General features: G+C 40.3%; 1 protein-coding gene across 2 annotated transcripts in view; it reads right to left on the reverse strand.

Annotated features, from left to right (window-relative positions):
- SRGAP1 (SLIT-ROBO Rho GTPase activating protein 1) overlaps positions 1-27930 on the reverse strand; it is a 146843-nt gene that overhangs the window by 61118 nt on the left and 57795 nt on the right. For both annotated transcript variants that reach the window (XM_032106146.1, XM_032106147.1), the window contains exons 2-4: positions 12618-12813; positions 10037-10199; positions 1766-1828 (exon numbers count right to left, since the gene is read on the reverse strand). In XM_032106146.1, coding sequence (XP_031962037.1) covers positions 1766-1828; positions 10037-10199; positions 12618-12813 — 422 coding nt within the window. The remainder of the gene's footprint in view (positions 1-1765; positions 1829-10036; positions 10200-12617; positions 12814-27930) is intronic.

Consider the following 27930-nt stretch of genomic DNA (forward strand, 5'->3'; position numbering starts at 1 on the left):
AACATCAAAAAAATTCCCATTTAAAAAATAAATCTTAAATTCTGAGAAAGAAATTAACATGCACTGGAGGCCATAATACGGAAGTTAATACCTGATTACATCTGTAACCATCAGTGTGAAGATATAGCACTTATGTGAAGAAAAAGAGTGAAAATACCAAAGTCCAGTCCTGCAGATTTTCACTGGTACTTCAGGAAAGTGTTTCAGCACATGCTTCACTGTTTCCCAACCCTGGGAGCACAGGCACTAATCCCAAGCCTTGCCAGACACTGGAGTTATGCAACGGTTTAATTGAAACAAGACTGTATCTTCAGGGCTTATTCAGCACTGAAGTCCCACTTGTGCCATGGCTCCTGCAGTCACTGATCCCCGGCAGCTGTGTGCATTGTCTGCGGCTGTCGCTACTTTGCAGAAGCTGATCCCAGAACACTTCACTGACTACAGGCCTCAGCCAAGAAGATTTTCCAGTATCGCACCCTACAAAATCAGTGGTAGTTTCAGACAAAAAAAGCCCCAAAGAAAATCCCAAAGGAAAAAAATAAGTAGTGGTTTAGGACGGCTTTGGTTATATGTGTCCATAACAATTCAAAAGAACTCAGGGCAGTAAGACAAGACTAATTTTCTTTGGATCTCCTTTTTGCCACCTAAGTTGTTCTTGAGTTCAAATGTTCTTCAACCCGTCCACTGATGGTTGTACAATTTTCCCGAGGTCAAAAGAAAAATCATCAAGATGCACAAAAGTAATGTTTGAGTTCTGCCAGTGGAGATGTGGTCACTGATAGCTTCCTAAACTTCCTTAAGGTCACAAATGTTTCTTGATATCAATATTGTAAGGGTTTTTTATGGTCCTCCAAATCTTGAGAATGGGGAACACAGCAGTCTAGAGATTGCTATGCAGGGTACTGGAGCATATATGTTTCAGTTCTTCCAAACAAAAAAAGAGAATTTAAATGTACAACTTCCTCAATGAGTAAGAATCAACAGGCTTTTATAAGAGGTGCATATCATCAGTTCCTCTTAATTCTACAGATGTGTTCTAAAAAAAGAGTAATTCTTGCTTTTTTTCTTTCTCACAACACACCACCTCAGAAAATAGCTGGGGAAATAGTTATCAGGTAGACATCATTTTGCAGTAACAAGTTGTGTGAATGAGTTTCAAACAAGAAAATGGGTTCAGACCTAAGTTTGCTCAGATTTTCCTACGCATTAGTAGGAGCTTGCCAGAATGTTCACAGTGTTTTTTTCTTGACCTCTCTAAATGGTTTGGAAAGCCTACAAAACCCTCTGTTTTTCTTTTCATTATTTACTTATCCCAGTCAGGGATGGGGGGAGGGCACATAAGTAACATTTAGACAGCACAGCACTGATCCTGCAAACACCTATGGATTTTTTACTGAGTGTAGTCCACAGGTAACCAAGCAGATGGCAGCATGGACAAAAACAAGGCAGAAAAGAAAGAAGCTTTGCTCTGGTAAGCTCTGAGTAGAAATGTCTCATTAATAAACAACAAAACTCATCATAAACTGGCTTAGCAGAGTCAGAGGGGAAAAAACTGTTGAAAGCAAAGAGTAATCCTGAAAGCATTAGCATATGTATTTTAAACAAGTGAATACTCTTTTCAAAAATATAGCTTAGGCTTGTGTAAAAGACAAAAATAAGTATCTCCACTGGGGGTAACTTAGTTGATGAAAGTCCACTTAAAGCTTACAGAAGTAGTCTGATATGGAATTTGTATAAGATAAGCTAAGTAAGTAACTATACTTACTGTGTAAAGCTCGTTAAGTACTTTCATTAAGTCTTCGTGAAGCTGAAATGAAATCTCTTTACTCTGTAATTAAAAAAAAAAAATCATTAGGAAAGGGCATGTAAAAGCTGCAGCATACATTTGTTTCTCGATATTTATACTCACTGTTCATCCTAGACAGTGAATGCAATGTTGCTCACAAAAACCATTCTGAATTACAGTGCACTAAAAACAGTGATTCAGGGATGCAGAGGCAGACAGACAATATCTGGACAGAGGACTTCTACAAGGAAACCCAGAAGTAATTTGAGATATTTTTCCCATAAAGCATCAGGAAATTAGGTGCCAATAGAAAGCGTAAAGTTCAAGATTATTGTTTTTAATAGAACAAACTGTGTACTATTTTATAACTGCTAGGATATACACAAAAACTAAACCATGCAGAATGTGATATTCTAGAGGGACATCCTGCTGAATTTTACATCTAGCATAGTCTTTGTTTCTCAGCACATGCAACTATCTAAATATTTTTGCAAGAAGTAATTGTGGCTCCTCTTTGAAACAGATACCCAACTGCATAGTATTCCACAGCGTGGGCTGCTAAACCAACTTTGTTTAGCTTTTCTGGACTGTGACTTTACTTTCACTCTGACCCAGAAAAAAAGAAACGCTTAGCAATAGTTATTATCAAAGCAAATATGTCAAAACAAGAGTATTTAATTGGAGTCTCATTGAAATATATTCCTTTGTTAGTTTTCCACAGCATTTCAAACTGATGAAAATGGTGGCAACTGTGCAAGAGTTGAAGGCATTCATATCACAGCCTTTGGAAAACAGCTACAGAATAGAGCTACAGGACTTGGCAAACAGCCTGGCTACATTTCTTCTGTGATGCTCAGCATTCTAACATCCATGCTGGAAATGTCAGATTTTTTTTTTCTGTGAATAAATTGATCATTAGTCTGGCTTCTAAAAACTCCATCTCCATGATAGATAATGGCCTTTAGCTATGAGAAGTACTTTGTATTTGTACAGAAGCCAAAGGAAAATCCTCAGGGACACATCTCCAAAGCTGCTAACACATATTTGGCCATCACTAGAACACCTGCAGGAATAATGCTTTCTGAATGAGAATTTCCAGCACAATGTCCACGTATGAGGAGAAACCACACCACACATCCCACCCACTGTGTCTTCCAGAAGGATGAAACAGATACATACAGTAGCTTGAACAGAAAATTTGGGGGTTTTTTCCTCCTGCTCCTACTATCCTACTTTAACTCTGAGCAGTATTTTAAGGCACCCATCATATCACTTATCAATATTCACTCTGATCCTTATATTCAAGATGATTTTTCACTGACAAGAAGCCAGAAATAGAATTTAGAAAACACTTCAGTGAAATTCTTGTATTCCTAAGGGCATTAGCTGTAGTAGCTAAGGCACAGTAAGACAGCTGCTCTGAAGCTGAGGTACACAGAATTACTATGAAACTTTCTTTATTGCTTATACTTTTCAAAGTCTGGTATTTTCACGAGGTATGCATTAGTTCTGAAGTATCTAGAACACAAGGCTTACTACTTCAATTTCTTTGCAAATATCAGATTATTTTCATCTAATAAGAAGGACAAAATTTCCTATATGTAACAGTACAAAGTGCTTATGAAGATTTGGAAAAGGACTGCAGATTTGCAAGCTGCTGTAGGGAAATGCCGTAAAATCTTTAGCAAAAATTCTGAATTGCTTTTCATTGCTTTACACTGGCACCCTGCCTTTAAAAGTCAGCAGTGCAGCTCTAACACAGCTTACACACCTCCTTAAAGCTCCAAGTGGAGGCCACCTGTTTATTCTTGGATAGCTGCTTCTATAGTGCTGAATATGAGTGGTTTTTAAAATTACTTTAGCAGAAAGAAGGGCAAAACATACAAATAAGATGTTTGACATTAAGATGAAAGCATATACATGTGGGAGGAAACTCTAGACAAACTCCAGATTCAAGCAATTTATCCCTTTCAACTGTTGCTCACAGCCATCTCAAGGCTGCTGAGAAGTCAATCCCTTAATACAGCAACAGCAATCCTAAGGCAGGATGCTTTAACCTGGTAGTGCAAAAGTTTGTTTGAGAAGGTGAGACAGAAAACCCCAAACCAATTTTCTCTTTAACCGTTGAGATTTTGCTGCAAGCAAGGCACATTGAAGGATGCACCCTTCTTTTCTGCTCTTAATGCAGTCCCACCTTAATGCAAATAGACACCAGATGAGCTGAGGATTTGGTGAATGATCACTATTTAGTAGGAGCCATTTCTTCTCTTTGCTCCTTTTGAGCTCTGTCCAGCACTGAAACACAAGCAGTCCAGCCCTCAGGATTTACTGGCTAACATGCAAACATGATCTTTTCCAGGGCAACACAGTGATCAATGGTAACTTTGAAAGCAAATGGAAGAGAAAGAGGAAGATGCTTTTGTAAAAGGACAATAAGCTTTAAAATTGAAAGCAAAAAGAGGAGGAGGCAGGTGATCAGCAAAAAGAGCAAAAAATTGGGAAGTGACAACCTAGCAATGCCACACAATCACAAAGGAGTTATTTTCCACCACTTCATCTGTGGACTCCAACTCACAGAGGGTGCCTGTAGTGATGGATAACATTTCAATTGATGCATCTTTCTGATGAAAGATTTTGTAGGAATTATCCAAAAAAATCAAGCATATATTTGGGTAAACTTAGCAGTATAAAAGGGATTCCTTTTTCAAGAACTGATATATTTTACATTAGCATGTAAGATCAAGAAATACTGACGTGAGTGGCAAGCAATACAGCTTTTGGTGTGTAATATATGGCACGTCAGAGCACTAGTTAAGAAGTGCATTTATTTTTCAGTGGTTAATTGCTTTCCTCTTTCTTATTTATGCTACCTATTCCCTACAGTAGAGTTCAGCATGTGTGAATGGTGTGCTCCTCTAGGAGCCCATTCTCAGGGTGCCCAGACAACAGAATGTAAGATGCAGCATACATTTTCCTGGAGCTGAGTTGATAGCTCTAATCAGGCTATTAAAATCTGACAAACAATCACTGTTTATTAGGTGCTTATTTATTCACTGTGTCCCTGAGAAATGCACTAGTACCTACCAACCAAGAGAACAAAGAATATAATAAAAATGTTACAGCATATGCAAATTCCTGCTAAAAATATTATACATGTTACTAATCTGGTTCAAGGCATTAAGAGACAGTAGTGTATTTTTTCATCTGACAGCAGGATAGATCATACCTGTGCAACAGACAAGTAAATGTACCTAAACCGTCCTTTCAGTATGTGCTCAGCTTTCAACACATCAGTGGTCCTTAATGTTATCAAGATTTGTATTTGTGGATTAAAGTCTGAGAAACTTAAAATTTTATTCCACATTAATATATTTTCATTGAAGTCTGTTAAAATTTTTCCATCCCTTTCAGTTAGAGCATAATTTGGCACTCCAGCTTTACTCTTGTTTATTTTAACTGAAATTTAAGAGTCAGTCCAGTTCTTCCTGGAACTCTTTAGTGCCTGTATTTAGCATACAAAATGCTACTCAGTTACATAATTTAAGGAAAATATTCTGTGACTATTGCGTTTAAATGAGTCCCTGTGGGAAGTGAAGAGCAAACCCTTCTTTTAAGGAGGTTTCATGAGCTGCAGTGACCCTAACATAACCAACTCAGCAAAATTTTGTCCCAGACTTGACAGTCTATAGCAACAAACAGCTTTGCTATAATTTTAAACTTTTAAATGTTTAAGGAAATGATGCAAAAAATCTATGTGCCACAATCTGTATAAAATCAAATAGATTCAGTAGGTAGTCAATATTCCTTGTTAAAAGCCAGATTATGGAACTAAAATATTTATTGTGCTTGGTTTCTCCAGCATCTTTTACTGTAAACATTGGATGATGTGTTCATCTTGGCTTATGTAGATTTCTGTCCAAGGAAAACACATGTTTATAAATTATAAATATACAAATCTGCTTAAGGATTTTGTGGGTATGTGTTTATACAGTTGATTATTACTGCTGTGGTAACCAGAATCACTGCATGAAATATTCTGCATAATACTTTTCCCTTCTGCTTGACATTTCTCCTTATTACTTTATTCTTTAATTGTCCCCAGGAGGCCAGCTACCCCATCTGCCTGAAGAAACGTGAAAGCATGCAAGGTTTGAACTCTGCTACTTTATTTTTGTAATTTTATGTGCAGCACGAAGGCCAGGCATCAACAGCAATCTTACTGCTTTCATATGCCAGGAACTACAAAGAAGAGATTAGGTGCCTAGCTGAAAGTATGAGGCCTGACATAATGTCTTCCAATAAATACTACAAAATCTCTGTACTAGATCCTATCTTTGTCCTGGATTTAGTACATTTAAACAGATGCCAGTTCCTGACCCCTGGAAAAAAAGAATGACAAATAGCTCCTGGGAGAACAATATCAATGAATATCTACATGGTAAGGAGGCCAGACCAGACAGCAAAGCCATGTACAATCAGGTACCTGAATATACCACATCCTGTCCCATCAGACCATGTAGGGTATACCCAGTAGGAATCATTTCCCCAGAACAATCCAAATGTCCAGATGCACACAAAAGGGAAAACCAGAATGATGAAGAACAGAGAGCGAGACAAGGACAAGGTACAAAGACTAAGGAGCACAGACACCCTTACCACTACATTTTACCAGATCATCATTGGCTATTGCACACACCTTTTACAGAAGGAGCAGTAAAAGGGGTTGCTACAAACTTATGGCTTATGCTATATCCCACATAGGAGAGGGAACAAAATAATACTCTAGTGGTAAGCATGGCTGGGAAATGAGGAAATTATTTGATCTTTTCTTTACTACAATTCAAGCTGGAGTCAATCTTAAGATATGAATTCAAACCGTACTCCTCTAGAAAATGTTGGGCTCACTTCACAGAAAATTCATTAGAGAACCAACATGCCCACCAGCAAGATGGAAAAAGTCAATAATGTCTACCATTGTGAAGCAGAAAGGGAAGTCCCATCCTCTTGGGAGAAGAAAGGGGGAGAAAAAAAGAGGGAGTAGAAAGAGTCAAGAAGTTTAGACTGATTACGAGTTTGCTGTTGTCTCCCCTTATCTTGCTTCTGGGTAATGAGGCAATCCACTCTGAGACATTTTTCCTTTCTGTGGCAGCAAGACTGGGGTTTCAGAGCAGCACAATGAAGATCTGTTCTGATCAGGGACTTGGTGTATGTACTTACTCTCCCGACTTGGAAATGGAGTAAAACACCTTGCTGCCGCAAGACTGATGGAGAATTAAAACAAGGCAAAAAGTAGTGATGCATAATACCATTAGATTAATAAGCTGTAAGATATATAACTAAAAGATCTAATCATTGAATATAGAGAAGCTTGACTAACTGGTATTTGTAAGTTACAGAATCACAGAATTTTAGAAATTAAATGCTCTTGTGTGTAATGCTGTGAGAGCCAACAGAGTACAGGTATTTCCTGCTCTTGGCCATGGATTGCAGTAAGACACTAAGTATGCATTTGTTAGTCTATTTTTAAAATCTTCACATTACTGCTTTTCTTGATATTTATATTTATTACTTATAAGAGTGAGAGAGAGCACATATTTCACAGAACAGTATGATCAGATTCCAATGTAGAAGTATCTGCAGGAAATGGTTTGTCTCTACTTTAATTCAAAATCTATGAACAGTGAACAAATTCCATATGCTTTCACAGGGATATGACACCTATTGAGACTGATTATATTTTCTCTGACAATATTTTATTCTAAATACAGTTTTTTTGAAAGTAATCTGAAGAATCACAGAAATGGACAAAAAAATGCTTAAATACTCTATCTGATGTTCAAAAATCTCCAACAAAATCAATGTAATTTTCTTTAGAGAGAGAATACTATTTTGATGGAGGATGCTGTTTGCTGTCACCTTTCTCACTCTAAGTGCACCTTCTCTTTGCCCCTGTGATCTCTTTCCTGCAAAGAGAACTGTACCACAGGACATGTGTTTTGAATCAGATCTTTTTGTGGCCCAGTAAACATCCATTATGCAGTTCTGTGAGTACCTTAAGTTAGACTGCTCATTCACATCTGACACAAATTACCACAGGATCATGGAAGGGTTTGGGCTGGAAGAGCTTCATCATCAGTTCTGCAACTGGGAACTAACAGCAAATAAATCACCAGTACTCTGCAGTAAGCACCACAGCAAGAACTGTGCACACTGGGGCTCAGTGGAAACCTTCTGCAACAAGTACTGAGCCTGACAGACTGTCTTAAAAATGTGTGCTCAGACTTGATACTGGTGAACAAACCACATTCAGTCCACATGCCCATGAAGTTCACTTAGACCATGCTGAGATGCTGCATGTCCTCCTGCCACCCTTCCCCTCACATTATGGGACTGGCTCAGATCCCTGCACATAGCCTTTGCTAAGCTCACTCTGCCCATGCTCCACCTCAGCTAACAGCTGTCTGACATAACATTCTCAGGCTGAGTGTCAGATGGCAAACCCTGATGAAAGGTAGGAAAGGGCTGCTGAGTATCTGGGTTCTACTAATGTGAGCTTCAGGTTATGCACGGCAGGACTACCTCAAGTTTCTTTTCTTTCCCCTTTAGAAAATCCAAGTTAGGAATAAAAAAGCAAGAGAAGCTGCTTGCTCTTCTTCAAGAAGCTATGCTAGAAAGAGAAAATCTCAAATGTTGCACCTGCATGGGCACAAGATGGAGGACAGAGACAATGGAGGACATATAGGACAATACACCTCCTGTTAATACACTGAAAATATCCATGTATTTTCCTCCTTTCGAGAGAGAAGTTGCAGCAATCTCCATTAATAAATTATGAGTGAATATAAAGGGATACACACTTCACGGAAAACTCTTAACTATATACCATTGTACAGTCCTTCTGGACAGAAGGGAAGGAAAAGCAAAATTTCTAGTGCCAAAGAACTGAACCATGCTGAAAGCAAACAGGCTTGTCTAATAACGCACACCTAGTGAAGAAGATACCTCTGAGGTAAGACATAAACAACTGGAAAGCTATTCCAGATTCAGTACCAAAAGAAATTTCTTACTGGTTTGCAACTCTGAGATATCCCCACATAGACAGTACTGCAGCCTGTTCAAATCACTTTTCTCATTATTGGTTCAACTTCATAAATCTTCCATATTACTAAATTAAGTGCTTAGTGAATTAGTTTTACATATCAGACCTATTATATGAACAAGCCATTACTGATTGAGAAACTATAAACTTCAACTCTGTCTCTGTTACAGGTTTTAATGCATACCAGGAAGTTTGATTTAAGTTTTTACTTTTATTTCCTTCAAGTACAACCTGTGTGCTCCCTAAATGATTCTTCTCCCCACCCCAGTGCTATCTAGAATTATGGTGGGGTGTATGTGAAACCAGTTCCCTATTTTGAAAACACTACCTCAGGTACCCTTGCTAACATTTCGTCACATAGTTTACATCTTTTAACCTTTACTCTTCTTGAGCTCTTTTGTATGCTGATTGTCTACCAGCATCTCACTGTGACTAACAAATATGCATTTATAATCTATTTGCCTTTTGGAACATTTTAACAACAATGACTGCAAACACATTATGTAGGTCTTGAGCTAAGGTTACCTAGAGTCCTTGCTTAGCACATGATGGATTTACACATTGCATGTGTTATGAAAAAACGTAACAGTCATGGACTAGGAGAAGCATGTACAGAGACAACACTTACAGGATGTAATAGAAATACTTATGTTACCAGAAGCATATGTTCATATTTAATATTAGAAAGGAAACACTTTTAGGAGAACTGCAGCATAAGCTACCAACTTTATGTCAAGGAACTACAAAGTAAACTCTTGCTTTGTCTTCAATCTGTTTCATTCACAATGAAATTCTTTTTTACAAATAATTCATTAATACAGCTTTACTATTTCAAGAGTCCTAAGCGAAAACTGTTTCCTTTCTGCATGGGCGGACAAGTGTGCTGTTTAGAGAAGGACAGGCTTTTCCCCCTGCTTTTTTTGGATATTTGTGAGTCAGCTCTTCAGGTTACCAGCATATACGGCAGGGTCCCAAGCACTTCAGCACTAAGTATTTGCTTCAAGAGAAAAGTCATGAAGAATTTATATGTATGCTAAAACAGATTTTATGCTGTGTGTTCTGAATCTTCTCCTCAAATGCTATCTATTAGGACACTTGCCTCCCTCATGCATCTTACAAGCCTGGATGGAGGACTGCAGGAGAGGCATTACCTTCTTGAACATTCTGGTGGAGTCTTCACTTATCTGCATGAATCGCATGATCACGTTGTTCAGGTAGATATCACTCAGTGTTGCATGGTCTTTGCTTTCTCTTCTCACTTGGTTTAGGAGTAAGTACCAGCAATTCACTGGCGACAAGAGGTTCTGGTCTTTCCTAAGGAAGGAGATACACACATGTATAATGTACAGAAATGAAAAAGTTATGTTATTAACTGAAACACCTCACTGACATTTACAGTCATAACTTGTTACATAAAAACAGCTGCTTCTGAACAGTCAGTACCCATTCTTGGAATAACCCAGGTTAGGCAAGCCTCAGATGGCTTTTAAGACACATTCAAGTTTCATGAGGCATGGAAATACTCTGCAAGCCACCTCGAAGTATAAAAATATCTTGCCACAAAGCTCAGAAATGGAGTACACGTAAATATTCCAAATCAACAAAGGCCACTCCTGGAAGAGTGACAGTAATTAATTTTTGACATTAGAAATAAATGAGCACTGGAAGCACAACCCAAATCCTTCATGAGCAAAATTGCAGGAGTAGCAGTTTCGCTGCATTGGATTTGTCTAACTGATGAAGTAGAAGAAAATGTCTCAAGCATCCATATTCTGTGAGCAGTGCTCATAAATTCACAGCAGTCATAAATATACTGCTACTGCTAGTCCTAGATGTGTCAATTACAAGACAAACAGCAGGACTGGACTTTTTCCAGTGATCCAATTCTGAATTCCCATGACAGACTTTTTGCAATGTAGGCCCACTCCCAGCTTTAATATAGCAAAAAATGAAATCAAAGATGACTTCTCATTTCTTCTACACAAGGCAAAATGAAAATACATATAGTTCAGCAACTGTTTCATAGACGACAAAAACTTGTTTATAGAACTTGTCTTATGTTTTTATTGACATTTTAGTATCAAGTTTGCCTTTCAACTAACTGCTCTAAAAACTTGCTGCTCTTTTTTTTCTTTCTCTTTTACAGGGATTCTCCTTAAGTTAAAAGGATAAAGCACATGAAGATAAAACAGGCAGAAGTGGTGATGAATTGAGGGAGAAACTTCTCCAACTCTTGGCAAACTCTTCTGATAATTAGCTATTATCATTGTTAGAAATACGGCCTTTAATTCCCATCTAATTGTCTACTTTTAGCTCTCACCCCCAGAATCAAAGCAACAATGAATGATTAACAGACAAAAGTCTTTTCTTCATCAGCGCTTTGCTTTGCTATGAATCAGGAGTTAAGAAAGCTTCCATTTGTTTCAGATGGACATCGTAACAGTGTTACTTCACAGCAAGGGGTTTTATCAGCCAGGTCAGACAACATGAGCACTCCTGAAAGTCCATGCTGATATTACTTGGTCCTCACTGCTGATTCCACAGACCTTCCTGATTGTTCTGGGGGCAATGGTGGGAGCAGCTCAGGGGACCAACAACTAAAGCGACTTTTGCTGTAACCTCTTCTCAAAGCAGAGAACTGCAAGAACAAAGCCAAAGGCAGAACTCAAGTCATAACCCCCATGCACAACTGCCAGTCTGGATTTAACAAGTTTAAGAACAAGGAAAGATGTTTGTATGCACAGGGAAAAAAGATTTTGCCACAAGCAGAATAAAAGCCAGGGCTCTCTCTGAAGTGGTGACATATGCACAAGTTGGTTATTTCAGAGAATCAGTGAGTCACTAAAACAAATTTTAATAAATATATATTAATGCTCTTTGAACAGTGCAAGCTGTATTTCATTAACCTTTCCTTTGCCAAATGTATTTGGAAAAGACTTGTCCTGAAACAACAGTTCTATCTGTGTATCTCTAGCACAGCACTGAGTGAACAGTGGGAAAATTATTTTTTAGTTTTACAAACACAAAATACTGTTCTAAATCCCTAAGCATAACAAGGCCAGACACATGCATTCATTAATCAGCTCAAGTCAGGAAAATAACCACATGAGATTATGTCAGCAAGTGATGCACTTGAAACACTTCAGAAAACACACTGTACACAGTATGCCAGATACTACCTGCCCACTTGTTTTGCACAAAAGATACTATGCTATTAAAGGGATACATTAAATTGTAAACAATGCATAATGTTCACATCATCTTTATTTCCAGGAATCAGAGGGGTGAAGACACAGCCAAGTTCACATGCAACAACAAATCAGAAAGTTTTTTTATTAATGTCTTTTTTGTTGCTGTTGTAATGTTGACTGACCTTCATGCAGATACTTTAAAATCCTATCAACTCCACTAGAGATCAGCACACAGCTTCCAAGCCCTTTTGTGGCTCTGCATCTCCTCTACATACTGGCAGTATTTTGGGTGGTTTAAAATCCATATGGTAGGTTAAGGATAATATTTGTGCACCTTACCTTTTAATAAACTGAAACTACTTGTCAGAACCTGACCTGAGTAACTGCAGAGAGCCACATCAACAACAGTATTTAGGCACTCACCTACCTTTAACCACAATGAGAACTGCTGCACTGCTAAGCAGCGGTGGAGATTTTAAACAGGCCTTGGAACCAGAAACAGGTACAACATGGGGGTCATGGGCAAGCAAGTTTTTCTTACTTGTACTGCTGATGATCCTTTGTACTTCTTGTTTTTGCCATGAACCTCTCTGCTAGTTTTTCCAGATTTCGGGAATACTCCATCTCTATTTCTGACTTCTTGCGGAAGAAATCCTGCAGATCCTGAAGAAGCTGCACTCTCATTTCAGTCTGCTGCTCCAGGCATTTCTGCTGCTCAACGAGTTGAGCTCGGATCTCTAATGAGAGAAACACATCCACTCAGGTCAGTGAAAGCAAATGAACTGAGTGTTACAAACCAAAATTACAAACACTCCAGTGTACTTCAGCCTCACAGCTACACCAGCTGGATCTGGATTTCAGCTCCCATGGTGGGATGCAGCAGCGGCAGATCTCACTTCGGCCACCACACGCTTAATGCCCAGCATCTCCCACCTGCTGTCTGTCTCACAGACGGCTGTGGCAGGGGCTCAGGACTCCGCTGGGCTCAGGTGAGCCTCCACCTTCCTCTCCCATCCTCCTTCTGGCCTCTGGCACTAGCACAACATTCAGCTTGGAGTGATCTCCTTGAAGAAGGTGGCGCTGCCCCGATGAATGGCTGGATAAACAAGCACCCTTTGGGCCAGGATGAGTCCGCTGACTGTCAGGTGTTCTATGCTGGCTTGTATCATCATGTACACCACAGAAACAACCTTGTGATAAATTCTGGAGGCATTATCCATTGTAACTGTGCACAGGTAAGCTTCGTATCTGCCCCATCTGTGCCAGGGAGGAAACCGGTGTACTATACATGCATTCACCAAGGTTTTACAGCAAATATAGAGGAAAACATGTACCTGTATTTAGAGACAACTATTTGAAAATTTGCACAAGGTTCCAGAGACAGTAGTATATTTTTTAGGATTAAAAAAAATCAGATCGTTTAGAAGACAATATATGATCACAATCTCTTCTAGAGCAATAGGGAAAAGCCTCCAGATTTCTTACCACTTTTTACTATATGCAAAATTACTAAGTGGTAGGGTTTTTATTTTAGAGATTTCTGGGGTTTTGAAATTTTTTTTTTTGGGTTGGTATTTTTTTAGCACTTTTATTTCCTGAGTGCTAACCAGTTAAACACATTCTGAGAACACTTAGTCTAAAAAGATCCCTCTGGTTCTTTAGAGTTCATTACACTTTTGTCAGCTGCCCAGGCACAGTGTACTCCAGTACTGCGGAGTAAAAACAGGAGTAAACGCTTTGTGACAATAATAGATGTGTATATTTTTTACACAGTTTAATGCTGTAACAAGGATTTATCAATAGCAAAACACCCAGAAGTGATGCCCATGTAAATGCAAAATTGTTGTGAAATTTTACTTGATTCGTAATGACCTAACCACACTGTGGGCAAAAAGACACTGGAAATCTTCGATGCCCACAGCAGAGTTTGAAATAGAAGAGCATTCTAAAAGTCATGCTAGCATCACAGGGAACTGCAAACCACTAAGTAGTAATAACATCGCAAAAAATTATCCGATGCATCTAGGATCTAAGGCATCCTTACTGATCTTAGAGCAGGTATGAAGGCAGAGATCCACTCTGCTGGGATTCAAGCACGTATACTGAAATAAGTTGTACAAGCACAGAAAAATGTTAAGCCAATATATTTGCTGGAGGAGGGAGACACTGCAGTATGTTCTTCCAGATCTCCCGAGAGCTACCAGCTGCTGTGTTAATCATTAATGAGACCATCCATTTTTACAGTCTGGGAGGTGAACCAAAAAATTCATGGTTTGGTTTTCACTTCACTTCAGATCAGTTTGTTGGAAAAGAAACCATGCCTCCAGCAAGGATCAGCCACTGTAATACAACACTGTATCAATGACACTCATGTACACAGAGGAGAAAATCCCATCGGAGCTGGAAGGTTAAGAACAGAAACAGACACTCAAGACCACTTTTTTGGGTGTCTACTACTGTTGATATTGCAATAATGGAAAATTCCTGTTTATGGGAAACCAGTTGTACAGATTCACTGGTCACAGGCAGCAATTTTGTTCATAAGCTGGAGTTTTTACTAAATCCAGATCCATGTACATGGTCCCTATACTTTGGCCATCTCCCTTTCCCACTCAAGATTTTCTAGCAGTTACTTTGAAAGCAGCGTTTTTTATGGAGCAACTATGTTCTGATTATTTTGTAGGTCAGTGTATCTTGCTGCTATAATTCTCCTTTTTCAGGCAGGCTTTTACCATAGCAACAGGAATGAGCAAGATTTTAGAAACAGGAATATATGAATAGAAATACAAGAAACAATGAATAAGGGACAACAGATAAAATAAGAGAAAACTGCCTTAGCTTTTTGATGCTGTCTGGATTTCCAATGTACAATAGTGGCTTCCTTCAAACTTGTATTTTAGAAAACAAAATTGAAGCATGATCTATGAAAGCTGATGGAGATATACAAGCTCTGAGTAAGGTTGATAAAATTAGGGGCTCAGGGGGCTGCAGCTTTATGAAGGAAGATTTGTAATTTCTGGTTACTTGAATCTCAGAAAAGAGAAAGAACATGTTGGGTCCAAAAGGCTGAGCCTATGGCCTCCTGCTGGAGGAGTAAAAGGGGAGATGTATATCCCACTCATGCTGGCTGATCACAGTCAGTCCAGAAGTGACTTCAGCAGCAGTTCTCCTTCCAGTCTTTCATGTAATTCTACTCCTCCAGTTTTAAATTTTTCTTTTACTAAAAACATGTGTAATGCCATACTGGCAGGCTGAGGAGAGGGCAAGGAAAATGATCAGAAAATGTTGTGATTTCCATTTTCTGATGAGAGCAGTGGATTAAAAAAAATACCCCAACAACAAACCCCCAGAACAAGTACTGGCATAACAGGCAGGCAGCCTGAGCAGCTTGTATGACAAAATCACAACTGTCCAGGTACTACTAACTATAATAGACTACCCGTTACCTATTGCTATGGAAAAATGCACTAAGGCAATGCCATTTTCTTTAACCAGTTCACATGTGTGATGTCCCTAGGGCTAGAAAGAGTGGCATGGAAAATTGCTGCACTGTATTCAAAGAAACAAAGCCAGTGAAGTCCAAACTCCACAGATACAGAGACAGGTGCAGCAAGTAAGAGAAGGGTGCCTGTCCTTACTCTTATTTTGCTGACACATTTAAATTCGAAGTCAAATTGGTACCAGTTGTAATGGACAATGACGTTGTCCTATTCTGCTGTGCTGAGTGGCTGATGTCAAATTTCCAGGCTATTTTGCGCCAGGAAAAGGCCCATTTAAACCCTGGACGAGTTAACACCTTCTCCTTCTTTCTCTTGGCAGCTTTAAGTCATGCTCACTGGTTTTCTGGCCAGGGGCTGGCTCAAAAGAAATCCCATCCATTTATACTGCAGCTTGAACAGACATATCACATCAAATGGAAAAAAAATTAAATCCACCCTACACTTTGTCCAAGATTTGCACACACAGTCAAAGCAAGGAAGCAGTTAATGTGACTGCAATTAGATCAATAAACTGGGTAAAGTTTTATTTCTAAAGATTTTAATGTTAAAAATTATTTTAGTTATGCCCTCACAGATACTCTCCACTAGAATTACTGCATTAAGTATAAAATTAGATTTTGTTTATGCCAGTTTTGAAGATATAACTCCAACCTTTCAACAAATCTTTATTTCCTTGACAAGTGGTTAAATCTGTGCACCATGAAAAGTAAAGAGACAAGATTACAGTTGCTTTGAAAGTTAAGTCAGAGCAGATGAAGCTGAACTACTGACATCACCCAAATCATAATCAGAAATAACTCATCAAGGTTACCTCTTTGCACACAGTACAGTACATACAGACAGTGATTTACATAGCACTGCAGTAATACACTGTACTACCCTGAAGGACATGTATGTAACCAGTGACAGGCCAGTGCCCTACCTGAAGGAACCTGTGGAGAGATACACTACAATGTGGCACAACGATAATGCTGGCTACACACCAGCATGGAACAAAGTTCTTCACCTTCACTTCCCACACAAAAGCACCAGGCACCACCAAACATCCCAAAAAAGTCACAGGAAACCCTCTGCTGACCTCAGTAGCTGCACAACTTCTAAACACATGGTATTAACCAAATTAACCCATGGACAGACCAACACTGCATGCAGACTGCTGCCCTGCTGCAGAACTCCCCACTGCAACGCCCACCCCCATCCCTGCCCTGTGGTACTGCAGTGCTCCAGCCGTGCTGCACTAGGCTATGTCTAGCCTTTCAGACCTTGGAGACCTTTCAGACCACCACAAACTCATTACCAACTCTCGAACAAAGCAACTGTAAAGAATGCTTCATGGTGCTATCAACACCTGCCAGAAGATGCTTCCTGTCTGAGCGACCCCAAGAGCTGTTGCAGCCCGCCACTCTTAGCTCCCATTTAAGTGGAACTAACTTTTGTGCTTGCAGAGCAGCCCTGACATGGGCTTTGGTGTTTGGTGAAAGCTCCGGAAAATGCCACAGAGCAGGACATGTCCCCCTGGTCACCCCCCTCGGCTGCACCGCAAGCCTCCCACCTGCTGCCTCACCCTGCCTGGCAAGGAGCTATATTTAAGTCACGATTACAATATACAAACTATGCAGACATATTAATCCAGTAGCATTACTGGATAATCATACCAACAGCCTCAGGGCCTCACCCTGCAAAAGGTCACAAAAGCAAGTAACTCAACAGAACTCTTCGAGAGTACAGAGGCTCTCACAAGACATAGTTATGTTTGCAGGTTTTATCTCTTGGGTAGCCAGACAAAGGCGTATCCCCTCCCATTTTTCTTCAAAAGCCTCCTTCATGGGGAAAAAAAAAAAAAAAAAAGGAAAAAAATTAGATTAGTTTTAAAACACTCAGAAATGTCTCATCAAATGCACTAAAACCAATGCATGGTATCTTAGACTTTGCATTTCTAAACCATTACACTTAGGCATTTTTTTTACCCCAGTGAGCTATCAACACACATATCCCCTCATTGTCATGCCAGTGATATCCAGATCATATTTCATAGGAAATATTCAGACCTTAAATTCAGCCTAGATATAATCTGGCCACCAACATGTGTTTATAATTAAGCAGCTATTGCAGCATTAATCATCTTGCAGTTCCTCCTTGAGGACACTTGAGTCTTACATGCCTCTCATTGTGCCCCAGTTACTTAGCTAGAAGAACTGCTCATGTCTACCCCTGCTGCTAGAAGCTGAGGTGCTGCATAGGGGGACGGATCATTTCAGTTTCATTCCAGCCATTGCCTTTGTAAGGACTTGGTTCTGGCTTCTTTGTCAAGATGAGCAGAGCTTTGGTCCAGCTGCATGCAGCTGGCCAACATCTGCAGTTTAGGTTTTGTTTCAGAAAGCACTTATCTCCAGCCCACTGAGGATGCTGCCAGCAGAGAAACTGCAGCAGGAATCACTGAGAGAGGCCTGGAGGTGTCCCTGTGCACAGCTAGTACTCCTTAATGCCATGTGCCATCAGTGCTCCCACACTTCCCAGGGACATTATTGCTCCTCTCAACAGACAAGAAGATAAAGATGATGAGAGGTATCAGATCAATGGTGGATGCACAGACCCAGCTGCCAATACTTGTCTGAGATACACAACCTAAAGATGCTAGTGCTGGAAAGTTTTTATTTCTCAGAGACTTGGCTAGAAAGCTATTCAAGGATTTCTATGACAAATGGCGAGGGAAGCTCTGTGGTCAGCAGGGAGTCTGGCTCACACTCTCTCCCAGGTCCTTACTGCCATTTTCTTTAACCACAAGCAGGAAAATCCACTTCAAAAGCCAGGAAATTCCACCAGACTGACAGCTAATGAGAGATGCTGGGGTAAAGATCTTGGAGGCTGCTGCAGAAATGCCTTTAAATAGATCATGAGCCTGTACCACAACATTAACATTCTATGACAGACTAGGGGAAATCACTTCCCTGTGTCCACCACATAAGAGACAGTGATGCCCTTGAGCTTCCATAGGCAGGGCTTTTGTGGACTTTGTTCTACCCTCGCCCCCACCAGTTTCACTTAGTGTATTGAGCATACAGCTTTATACATGTTCCCATTTAAAATGCAACCTTTGCCATGCACACCCCAGCATTAATGTTTGACTTTGTGCTATTTTCCAGAGAATCAATTTCAGATTTTTTGTTTGTTTGGGGGTTTTGGGGGATGTGGCTGACGTTGCTTGTGACAGATCACGTCTTCAGGCTGTAGTGTAGAAATGGATGGGGAGTGAGAATCACGCCTGGTATCTGAAGGGCTGTACAAAGAGTCAGTAATCTGAAGCCCCTGCTGACATCTGTCAACCCCTTTAAAAACTGTAAACCACGTTCATTCAAGCGCTTTGGCATCCTTACAGATAAAAACCAATCCTTGTGCAGCCATTAGCAGGAAAGCTGGTGTAGAAGCCACTTGCAGGATGCAGACAATTGTTTATGGGTCACTTCAGTTGTCCTGCTCAAACAAAAGGAGCAGAGAAACAACAAATCCTCTCCTTGAAGCCGCAAATTTCATTCTACACATTCAAGCAGACACACTCCTGTCTACTACAGTCACAGACTGGGCAACACCATGCTCCCATGCAGAATCCTGTAACTGGGGGATCCCAGTGGACAGGATTCAAAAAGGGCAGCTGCATTAGGGCATCTTCCACCTTCCAGATCCTTTTGAAATGAGAAGACATGTCTGGAAGAGCCAAGAAAATCTCTAAACATAGAAGAAGAAGTTTTTCTTCTTGTTGTTCTTGGACTAATGCCCTCCTGCTATTCACAGCCACAGCTGCTGGTCACTTGTCTGCCTACAGTCCGAGTCTAAATGGAGGGCAGTATGCCAGCTCATGACTTGGCAGGACACTTTTGCCACAGTGCTACTGCCAAGCAACCATGAATTTAAGCAGGCAGTCTTCCTGCACCACATTTTGAGTGCCACTGCTTTTGTGGCAACTGCTCCTTTGCACACATAACTAAGTGCTGGCACTATATCCTACCAAATCTTGAGCCCGGCATACTCTGTCCTTGTAGTCACAGGAGCTGGGATTGAGGGCAAAAAATTCTGTCCCTCAGAGGAGAAGGAACTTTATATTGCTCAACAGCAAAAGCTCATCTCATCTCAAAACACTGCCAACCAGAAGAGTAGAAAGCAAAGGGAAAGATGCCTCCTCTGCATCAACAGTCTGATTCAAGGTCTTTCATCAGAGTGACCTGCCCTAATCTCCTGCTGTGGGAGCAGATACTCTCCCAAAATCCAACTGCCCCACTTCTACATGAGCAAATCAGCTCTGCAAACAAAGACAGAGAGAGAGAGGGAGGGAGTGAGGAAAAAGGAGTCTGTGCAACTGTCTGCCAAGCAGATAGGTGATCATAAAGTAAGTCTCTAAAAACCCATTTAGGGCATCTAAACTGTCAAGATCTATGTGAAAACTTATTCTGAAGCTTCTGACGGGCTTCGACCATCCTTTTTTTTATGCTTGTTAAAGATATCATGAGCCTTTCCTTGCAGACTTAAAATTTTGGGCACATGAGAAAATTAAGAAGAAATCAGTATGCCCAAATCTTTTGTATCTTCTCATCAATGATGTATCTGCCAATAGAACAGAAAAATGACTCATGGGTCTCCTCTGAAAAATTCTTTGCACAATGTCTTGAAGGCCTGATTGGCATTAGCACTCTATGAGACAAAAAATCCACACAAACCAGGGTGTCCAATAGGAAAGAAAACCCAGTTTGTCACGATCTGAATAGCAATGAAAACCTAATGCTCTTAATTAGCTTCCTTACTTGTAAACTGAGTGAAATCAGGTTGAGTTCCTGCCTCAGCTGCTGCAAGGATGGAGGATGCTGAGGATGCTGATGATGGAGCTGCCTTGGATAGTGCAGCAGTATCCACTCTGCAACAAACACTGCATCACCTGTCCACTGACACTACCCTGAAATGACTCCAGTCTTAGTACAGGCACACATCCTTTACCTCCAGAGAAGCAGAAACCTCCTGACCATACCGATGTGGGTACAGATTGCATGCAGACCAGCACCACTTCATTTTGTTAATCTCTACTTATTTGTCACAATAAAACCCTTCCTTCCTTCTTAATATCTCAGGTGGAGACTTGACAAGTGAAAACATCTGAAAGCCTTCTTCTAGAAATGAGATGTTGAGAGATGTGCCTTTTCTTGACAAAAATATTAATTATTCTGAACCTCTGGCAGGTGACATAGCTCTTAAGATGAAGAGTTATGCTGGTAGAAGTGCAGGCCAGGAACTCTTGAGCAGCAGGATAAGCAAGAAAGTAATGAAACCTGTACATCAGACAGATAAGGCATCTACTGTACATTGATAACTATCACTATGATAAGACTCAGAAATTAATAACTAGAGAAAATGCCCTCCCTACATCCTGTGAAAATGATTCTCCATGCATGGCACATCTTTAGGAGGTCAATAAAACATCTTTAGGATGACACACACCCTGGTGCATGCCATAAGTAAGAGCATGCATTTGACACAGCCATGACTTTCAGTGACAGCTCATTAAGTCCCAAGGTGAAGTAATAGCGCAGTTAAGCACAAAAAGGAAACAGTAATCTGTGCTGTGTGCCAGCATTTTACCCATATTCCTTTTCAGTCCAACCTAACATACAGTAAAATACTTTCACTATTGCTCCAACCCCCCAACTTAATATATTGGGCACCTCTTGTTTTTCTTCTAAACTAAATCTGTATTTTTTTTTTCAGTGAGACAAACAGCTATGCCACTGAGATGCCTCCAACACCAGTTTTTAAACTTTATGGACATATCCCATGCTAATTGCTCACCTGAGAACATCCTTGTAGTTACTTAAGGCCCTGTCTGCCCCAGCCCACCAAGTGGGGCAAAGAATGCTGCTTGGGATGCTGGCACAATTCTGGGCAGAGCATTAGCCCCTGCCCATGAGCACCCTCCTTGCCAGCAGCACAGAGCAGGGATGGTCCCCACAGCCCTGCATTGGTGAGGTGGCAGTAGAGATTAGAGCTCCTCACTCACCCACTCAGTGCTGAGTGAAGGGTGGCATCTACTACCCAGCAAATCTTTGAATGAAATTCTATCACCATGCTTCATACTTCTTGTACAGATTTGACTGCAAAAGTGCAAGTCTGGCTGAGGAGTATGTCTGTCAGACGAGATGGACCTTGATCTGCATAATTTTTTAGTGGAGACTTGGCCTAAGTCTGCAAAGCAAAGCGCCATTGAGGGATTAGTGGTCTTCTGAGCATGTCTGTGATATTATCCAAAAGTAAATTTCAGTGTCTTGTCTCATTTTCACATAGCAAATAATACTGAATTTGACTCAACAGAGGATTTAAGAAAAAGGACATCACATTTTGGGAATGGAAAAACAAAAGTTCTGTATGCCAAACTTTGAGCAGAAAATTTGTGTTTTTACTAATTAAACAAAGGAATAACCCCTATCATGACGGAATTTATTCTGTCTGTGGGAATACTAATAAGTGTAAAAAAGATCATCAGATAATCACCATGCTGGTTGATTATAACTATCATACAAGTAGCAGTAACAGACAGGTATTTTTGTATGTCACCTAATTAATAAGACTGTATAAATTCTGCCATGCTTCAAATACATTTGTCTGTGTACCACTCTGATTTGGTAAAAGGTGTAATGCCTAAGTGAGAAAATAAAACACCTACCACAAAGGAAGGTTTTCTGATAAGTTTGAACCCAATTACTCAGAGCCTCGAATTTCACTAACAGCAGCTGGGAAAAAACAAATCCTTCAGTGTCACAGAGCAGGTTCTTCCTGCTACAGGGAAGTATAAATTGGACTGCGGACCACATTTAATTAAATTTATCTTCAATGGTTACAGCAGGAGGAGAAGAAAGCCCCTACCACCCAAGGTTCCCGATAATGGGAATAGAAAAAAAATATCCCATGAGACTGTAGGTAACTGTTGCTTACTCACTCAACAGTAAGACAAAGAATAGTATCTGCAATAAATGAAATTTGGGCTAAAATAATTTGCGTATTTCCAGGTCCCCTGGAAACAGTCTTCAATCTATTAGAAGTTAAAAAAAAAAAAAAAAGAAAAATATCACTCCCATTTTCTTTAATGACATGAAATATCAGAACCAACAAAATTTAAAGTCGATGATTTGTAGAACCCAGTATCTGCATCGCCCTTCTGCATTACTTCACTGTTTTGTGTATTCCGCAAATGGTTCTCTCCAACACACATATGGGTGATTAGGGTTTCCAGCAGGGCTCTGATGATTGCTCTATGGAAGCAAAGACACCAAGAACAGCTGTAGGAAACAGATGTGCCACTTAGGGCACCTTCAGTGAATGGACTAGGGATGAATAATTCACATGCTTAGTTCAGAATTCCTTTATTTAAAAAGGCGATAAAACCCCTATTATTGCCTATGTTTTTAGCCTATCTCCACTTGGAAATAGACATTCTGGTAGCCAAAGCTGCATTGGAGTGAGTAAAGGAGAAGAGTTGCAATGGGCAGGGCAGTAGCTGGAGCTCCTAGGCCCTTTCCGAGGCTAAACTGAGTCTTGATGTTTGTAAGTATAAAGTTCCAGCTCTGAGAAGCACATCAGCAGCCATAGCAGCTGGATGGCAAAGTGGTAACCAGCAAAAGTAGTTATTCTTTATTCTGGGAAAAAACAGAGTTTGGCAATTCACAGAAGGCAATGTACAACTTAGTGAAGAAATGAAAGATGTGACATCTACGAAGGAGAAATCTCCATCTTGTAAGAAGATCATCATCCGAACATAACCAAAATACTAGGGAAATTTTTTTGAAATAATAAATGCAGTAAACAGGGATACCAACTGGGGAAAAAAGCAAGGGTAGTTGGAAGGACAAACCAGACGTATGAGCAAGCAATATGAGTCTCATATGCTTCTGACAATTTGCCAAAGGAGGTTTTATTCTGAGTTAAGTTTCCCTAACCAGGAATAGTCTAAATACTCCTGATACTGGTTTTACAACAGTGCTAAATTTCCAAATGCTTACCTTAGGGCCGCTCTTTTTTTTTTTTTTTTTTAAACAAAGATGAGTTAGAGTCAGTCAGGAGCACTGGGAAAGAGCTGAAACAGAAGGATTAAGTAAAGACCAAAAAGTCATAAGGTGTGGCAGTGCACACCTACTCAGGCCAGATGAACCCAGGATTGCAGTAGCCAAACTTCTGACAAGAATTTGTCCCCTTTCCCTGAAAGTGGCTGCTGTGACCAAGAAGGCTGGAGAGCATCTCCTGGAAAGGGCAGGGGGAGCAGAGAGAGATGCCAGTGTTTTCTAGGCAAGGAAATTGCTACTTCTGCATTAAATAAGTTACTGAAATTCTCATCAGACATATTAATAAAACAAAGACAGGTAGAGAGATAAGGAACAACCAGGTCAGTTCCTGGAAAAGAAAACTACCGTGGCAAGCCATTGGAGTTACTTAAGCTTATCAACAGATAGTGGATAACTTAAACCCAGCTGACCTTCAGTTTCAAATTACCTGCAATCCTTTGCCTCAAGTTACCTGCAGTCCTGTGCCTCAAATTATTCTATTCCTGTTCCATTTAAAACCTATCAACAAACCTTAAAGGGCACAAAAATACAGATAAACCAGTTAAAAAAAGCATTTATTCTTTCCAGTTTCTGCAAAACATGCATTTTTTGCCACAACCTCCTTCCTGCACCTAGTCTGTCAAAGTACAGTGACAGTGCTTACTGAAGCATCAGTCCTGTCCTCTCTGCCTGGACAGACATTTTCATCTTAGTGCTGATCTTCTGCCTTGTCACTCTGGTGATAATCTGTCATAATCCTGTCATGTAAATATCACGAAGAAAAGAAGACTACCTCTGCATTACGTTCAAGTCACCCCAGCTGGCTCAGTCTAAAACTGTAGATTACTCATGTCCAAGCTGGGTATTATCAGAAAGACCTCCGCTGTGGTTTCTCTATAAAACAACAATCATTTCATGACTAGCTGACCCTTCCTCAGGACAGTCATCTATCAGCCAGCTCCTACGTCCAGTTTACCATACGCCTGCTCAGTGCTGAACACAGTGCCAAGCTCAGATGAGACTGCAGGCAACACACATCAAACGCTAATGGTGAAACCACAGCAGTCTGTGGGTGACTTCCCAGACCACAGGTGCCACGACCTGTTTGTGGGCATGTCCAGAAATACTGTTCAGAAACATACAACACCATTACTATAAATTTCATTCCACCTTCACACAGGGCTGGAAACTGTACGATCCTGGTGTCCCACACTATATTTCTAAACACAACCTTACTACAAATAGCAAGGTCCAAATGACGGGAGTCCAATCTAAACAAGTCGTGTGACCAAAAAGCTTGGAGATGTATTTTTACTTGTTTACACAAACTTCCAGGTTATGAAGAACAAGAATAAGATAGCCAGGAGACACTGTGAAAGGGGTTTGAGTAACATTTACTTTTGTCTGCTTTGAAGGAACAAAATGCTGATAGAAGGGGAAAAAAAAGCTCTTTACCTAGAATGAAAAGCAAAGACAGTAAGTGCTCAGTATTTAAGCATTCTGCAAGTTAAGCCTTTCTGATGCACTGTTCCAGATAATGGTTCTTTCCCAGTCTGTAAAACCCAGTTCCATCCCAAATTAGCATTGGCTTTAACCAATGAGGTCAAATTTTGAGAAAATAAAGAACTTCAGGCATGAAGAAAGACTTGTCAGAAGACTCAACAGAACTGTAACACTCAAATGAATCCAGCTAAACTCACCAGGAACCCCCTCTCCCAACTTCCAAACAAAATGAATTTGCTTGGAGAACAATCAATCCTGCCCAGAACTGTGTAAATCACGTGGAAATTGCTTGCAAATATAGAAATCTACCAAGCAGTTACAACTAGACTTATTTTTCTCCCCTAGAGCTCTATTTACAAAATTGCTTGAGACACCAGTAGGCAAAAGCCTCCCTTGGTGTGGAAGATCAGTGCACATGTTACCCAGTAAGCTTTTCCTACTTCCCACAGAGAGAGTCCTCTAACCATTCAGGTACATGGCACTCTTGAAGGAGATTCAGATCAGAAAAGCCAATAGCCTGAACAGAAAAAGCTGTTTGTAAGCCAGATTGCTAGAAACAAGTTTTCCAGCAGACCTACAAGCAGTTCATACTCAAGCCAAACAAGCTGCTTGAGCTTCTCAGAGTGAGTGGAAAAGCCACCCAGAATTAGTGTAGTCTCTGACAGAAGCAACGTGATGAGATGGTAACTGAAGACCTGTCTCATGTCCTTTGAGTGAGAAGCACATCTGCAACATTTTAACTCTGTTGAGTTAATTAGCTTCTTGAATCATCACTAAGGCTAGACAGAAAACCAGCATTTTCATAGAAATGCACCAGAGTTCTGTCAGGCTAGGACACTTAAAACTTTCAAAAAAGATCCTTCCTCTCAAAGCACCTCCTCACTGCCATCCTGTATCAAGGGTGTCACTCAGTTTGACCTGCCTCTGTCCCTCAGGTGTTTTGCTGGGAATGCTAAGCTGGAGAGCCTGCCTTTCCTGAGCACTTCCTGCACTCAGTCCTGCAGACAGAATCGCTGGCAGAGCTGCAGATGCACCCGTGTTGTGCAGAAAAAAGAAAGATACTTTCAAAGCATATCTTTATCCATGAGGATGCAAGCACAGTGCAGGCAGGGTTGATGTAAAATAAAAAAAAAAAAACAAAACTAATCAGGAAAGCCCTTAAGCATTTTGATTTAACAAAGGAGAACAAACATATTCATTCCAAAGCACCTAATGATTTTAATTAAAAATTTCCCTCCTCTGCAAAGTTTCATTCTTTTAATTTATAAAAAGCTTGTAATTAAGATGTAAATGGAAGTTCCAAACCTTGCCATTTCCTGTGCAAAGAAAATTCTGATTTTTTTTTTTTAATATGTCATTAGTTGGTTTGATTTAGATAGAAATTTTATCATTTAAATCTCCAAGTAAAAAGACCTAAACAACTTCTGCCAAAGGAATTTTAAGGCAAGAAATAAAAGCTTTCAGTGACGTAACAATAGTGGATCCAGGAGAATAAGCAGCCTTGCAGAGGCTGCATCTGGCACGGGAATACTGGACAAGACTGTCAGCATTCTCCCGAGCGCCAGACTTCTTCCAATTTGCACCTTCAAACCTATGCATTTGTTCACCGAGATACAGTAAGAAAAAGTGCTGTTCTTGTTCCTTGTGCTGCCACACAGTGCATACTCCATCAGCTCAGCAGGGTGACACATCTCAGACACTCGGTCTTATTAGAAACCCGCTCTCGTTAGCTGTGCAAGAGAACACACTGTCTGGCCAGTCGCTGCTCCTAGAATGCCAAACACATCTGCCTCTGATATGAGCTAGATTCCTCACCACCTACATCCTTCCTCTGGATTCCTCTGTGCATGGGTGACTTCAGGATGGTGCTCCCAAGAAAATGAATCCAAAATTACCTTGGTAACAGTTTCAGGTCTCCCTTTGAAAACGGGTTTTTGGATGAGATTTTTTGGAAACTGTATTCCCACTGCTCGATATGGACATCCTGATAAATGCTGCTGTTGCTCAAGAACCTCTGCTGATGTTCTCTGAATGCAGGGAGGGAGGGATAGCAAGAACTTTAATTGTTTGGGGGCAAAACAAAATACTTTCAGCATCTTTTTACACAGGCACTAGGCAGCCATGTACAACACCCTGGTTTGAGGATGCTCCTCTATTTACCAGGATGTTTTACTTTGCAGACATATGCTCCCTCTGTATTCCCCATATGTTTTTGGGGTTTTTAAAAAATAAATTTGGAGGAGCAGAATCATTTGCTCCATTTCAGGCAGCTTAATATGGCAAACATTTGGATGAGCATCAGAGGACAGAAGAATCTGCTGGATGAATACATGAAATTTTGAATTGAAAGACTGAAAAACTCTTTTGTAAAAAAACAGAACAAGATTTTGTGACATTAATGACATTCCTTATTAAAGACTGTAGACAAACATCTCAATACAGATGTGCTACTTCAGAAAAAAATAGAGCAAAGGCCAGGTCAGCTCAGAAAACTTCCTTTTCTGCATAAAAATACAGAATACTGCACCATCTTCAATATGAGACACCCATTGTTAAGGTCTGGTCTAGGAAGCCATTCACAGCTCACAACAGCAGCAGTAACGATCAAATGAATGGATGCACAGTCGTGCTCATTCTTGTGCAGCACAGAATGGTGACCTTTCTATCAAACATGTCCATCTAAATCCCAAACCACTGTCTGACAAATGCTGCACATACAGGAACAATGTGGGGTTTGTGTAGCATTAAGTATCCCACCCCAGAACTAATGCAGGAAAGA

This window comes from Corvus moneduloides, chromosome 4 (genome assembly GCF_009650955.1).
Source record: "Corvus moneduloides isolate bCorMon1 chromosome 4, bCorMon1.pri, whole genome shotgun sequence".
NCBI lineage: Eukaryota > Metazoa > Chordata > Aves > Passeriformes > Corvidae > Corvus > Corvus moneduloides.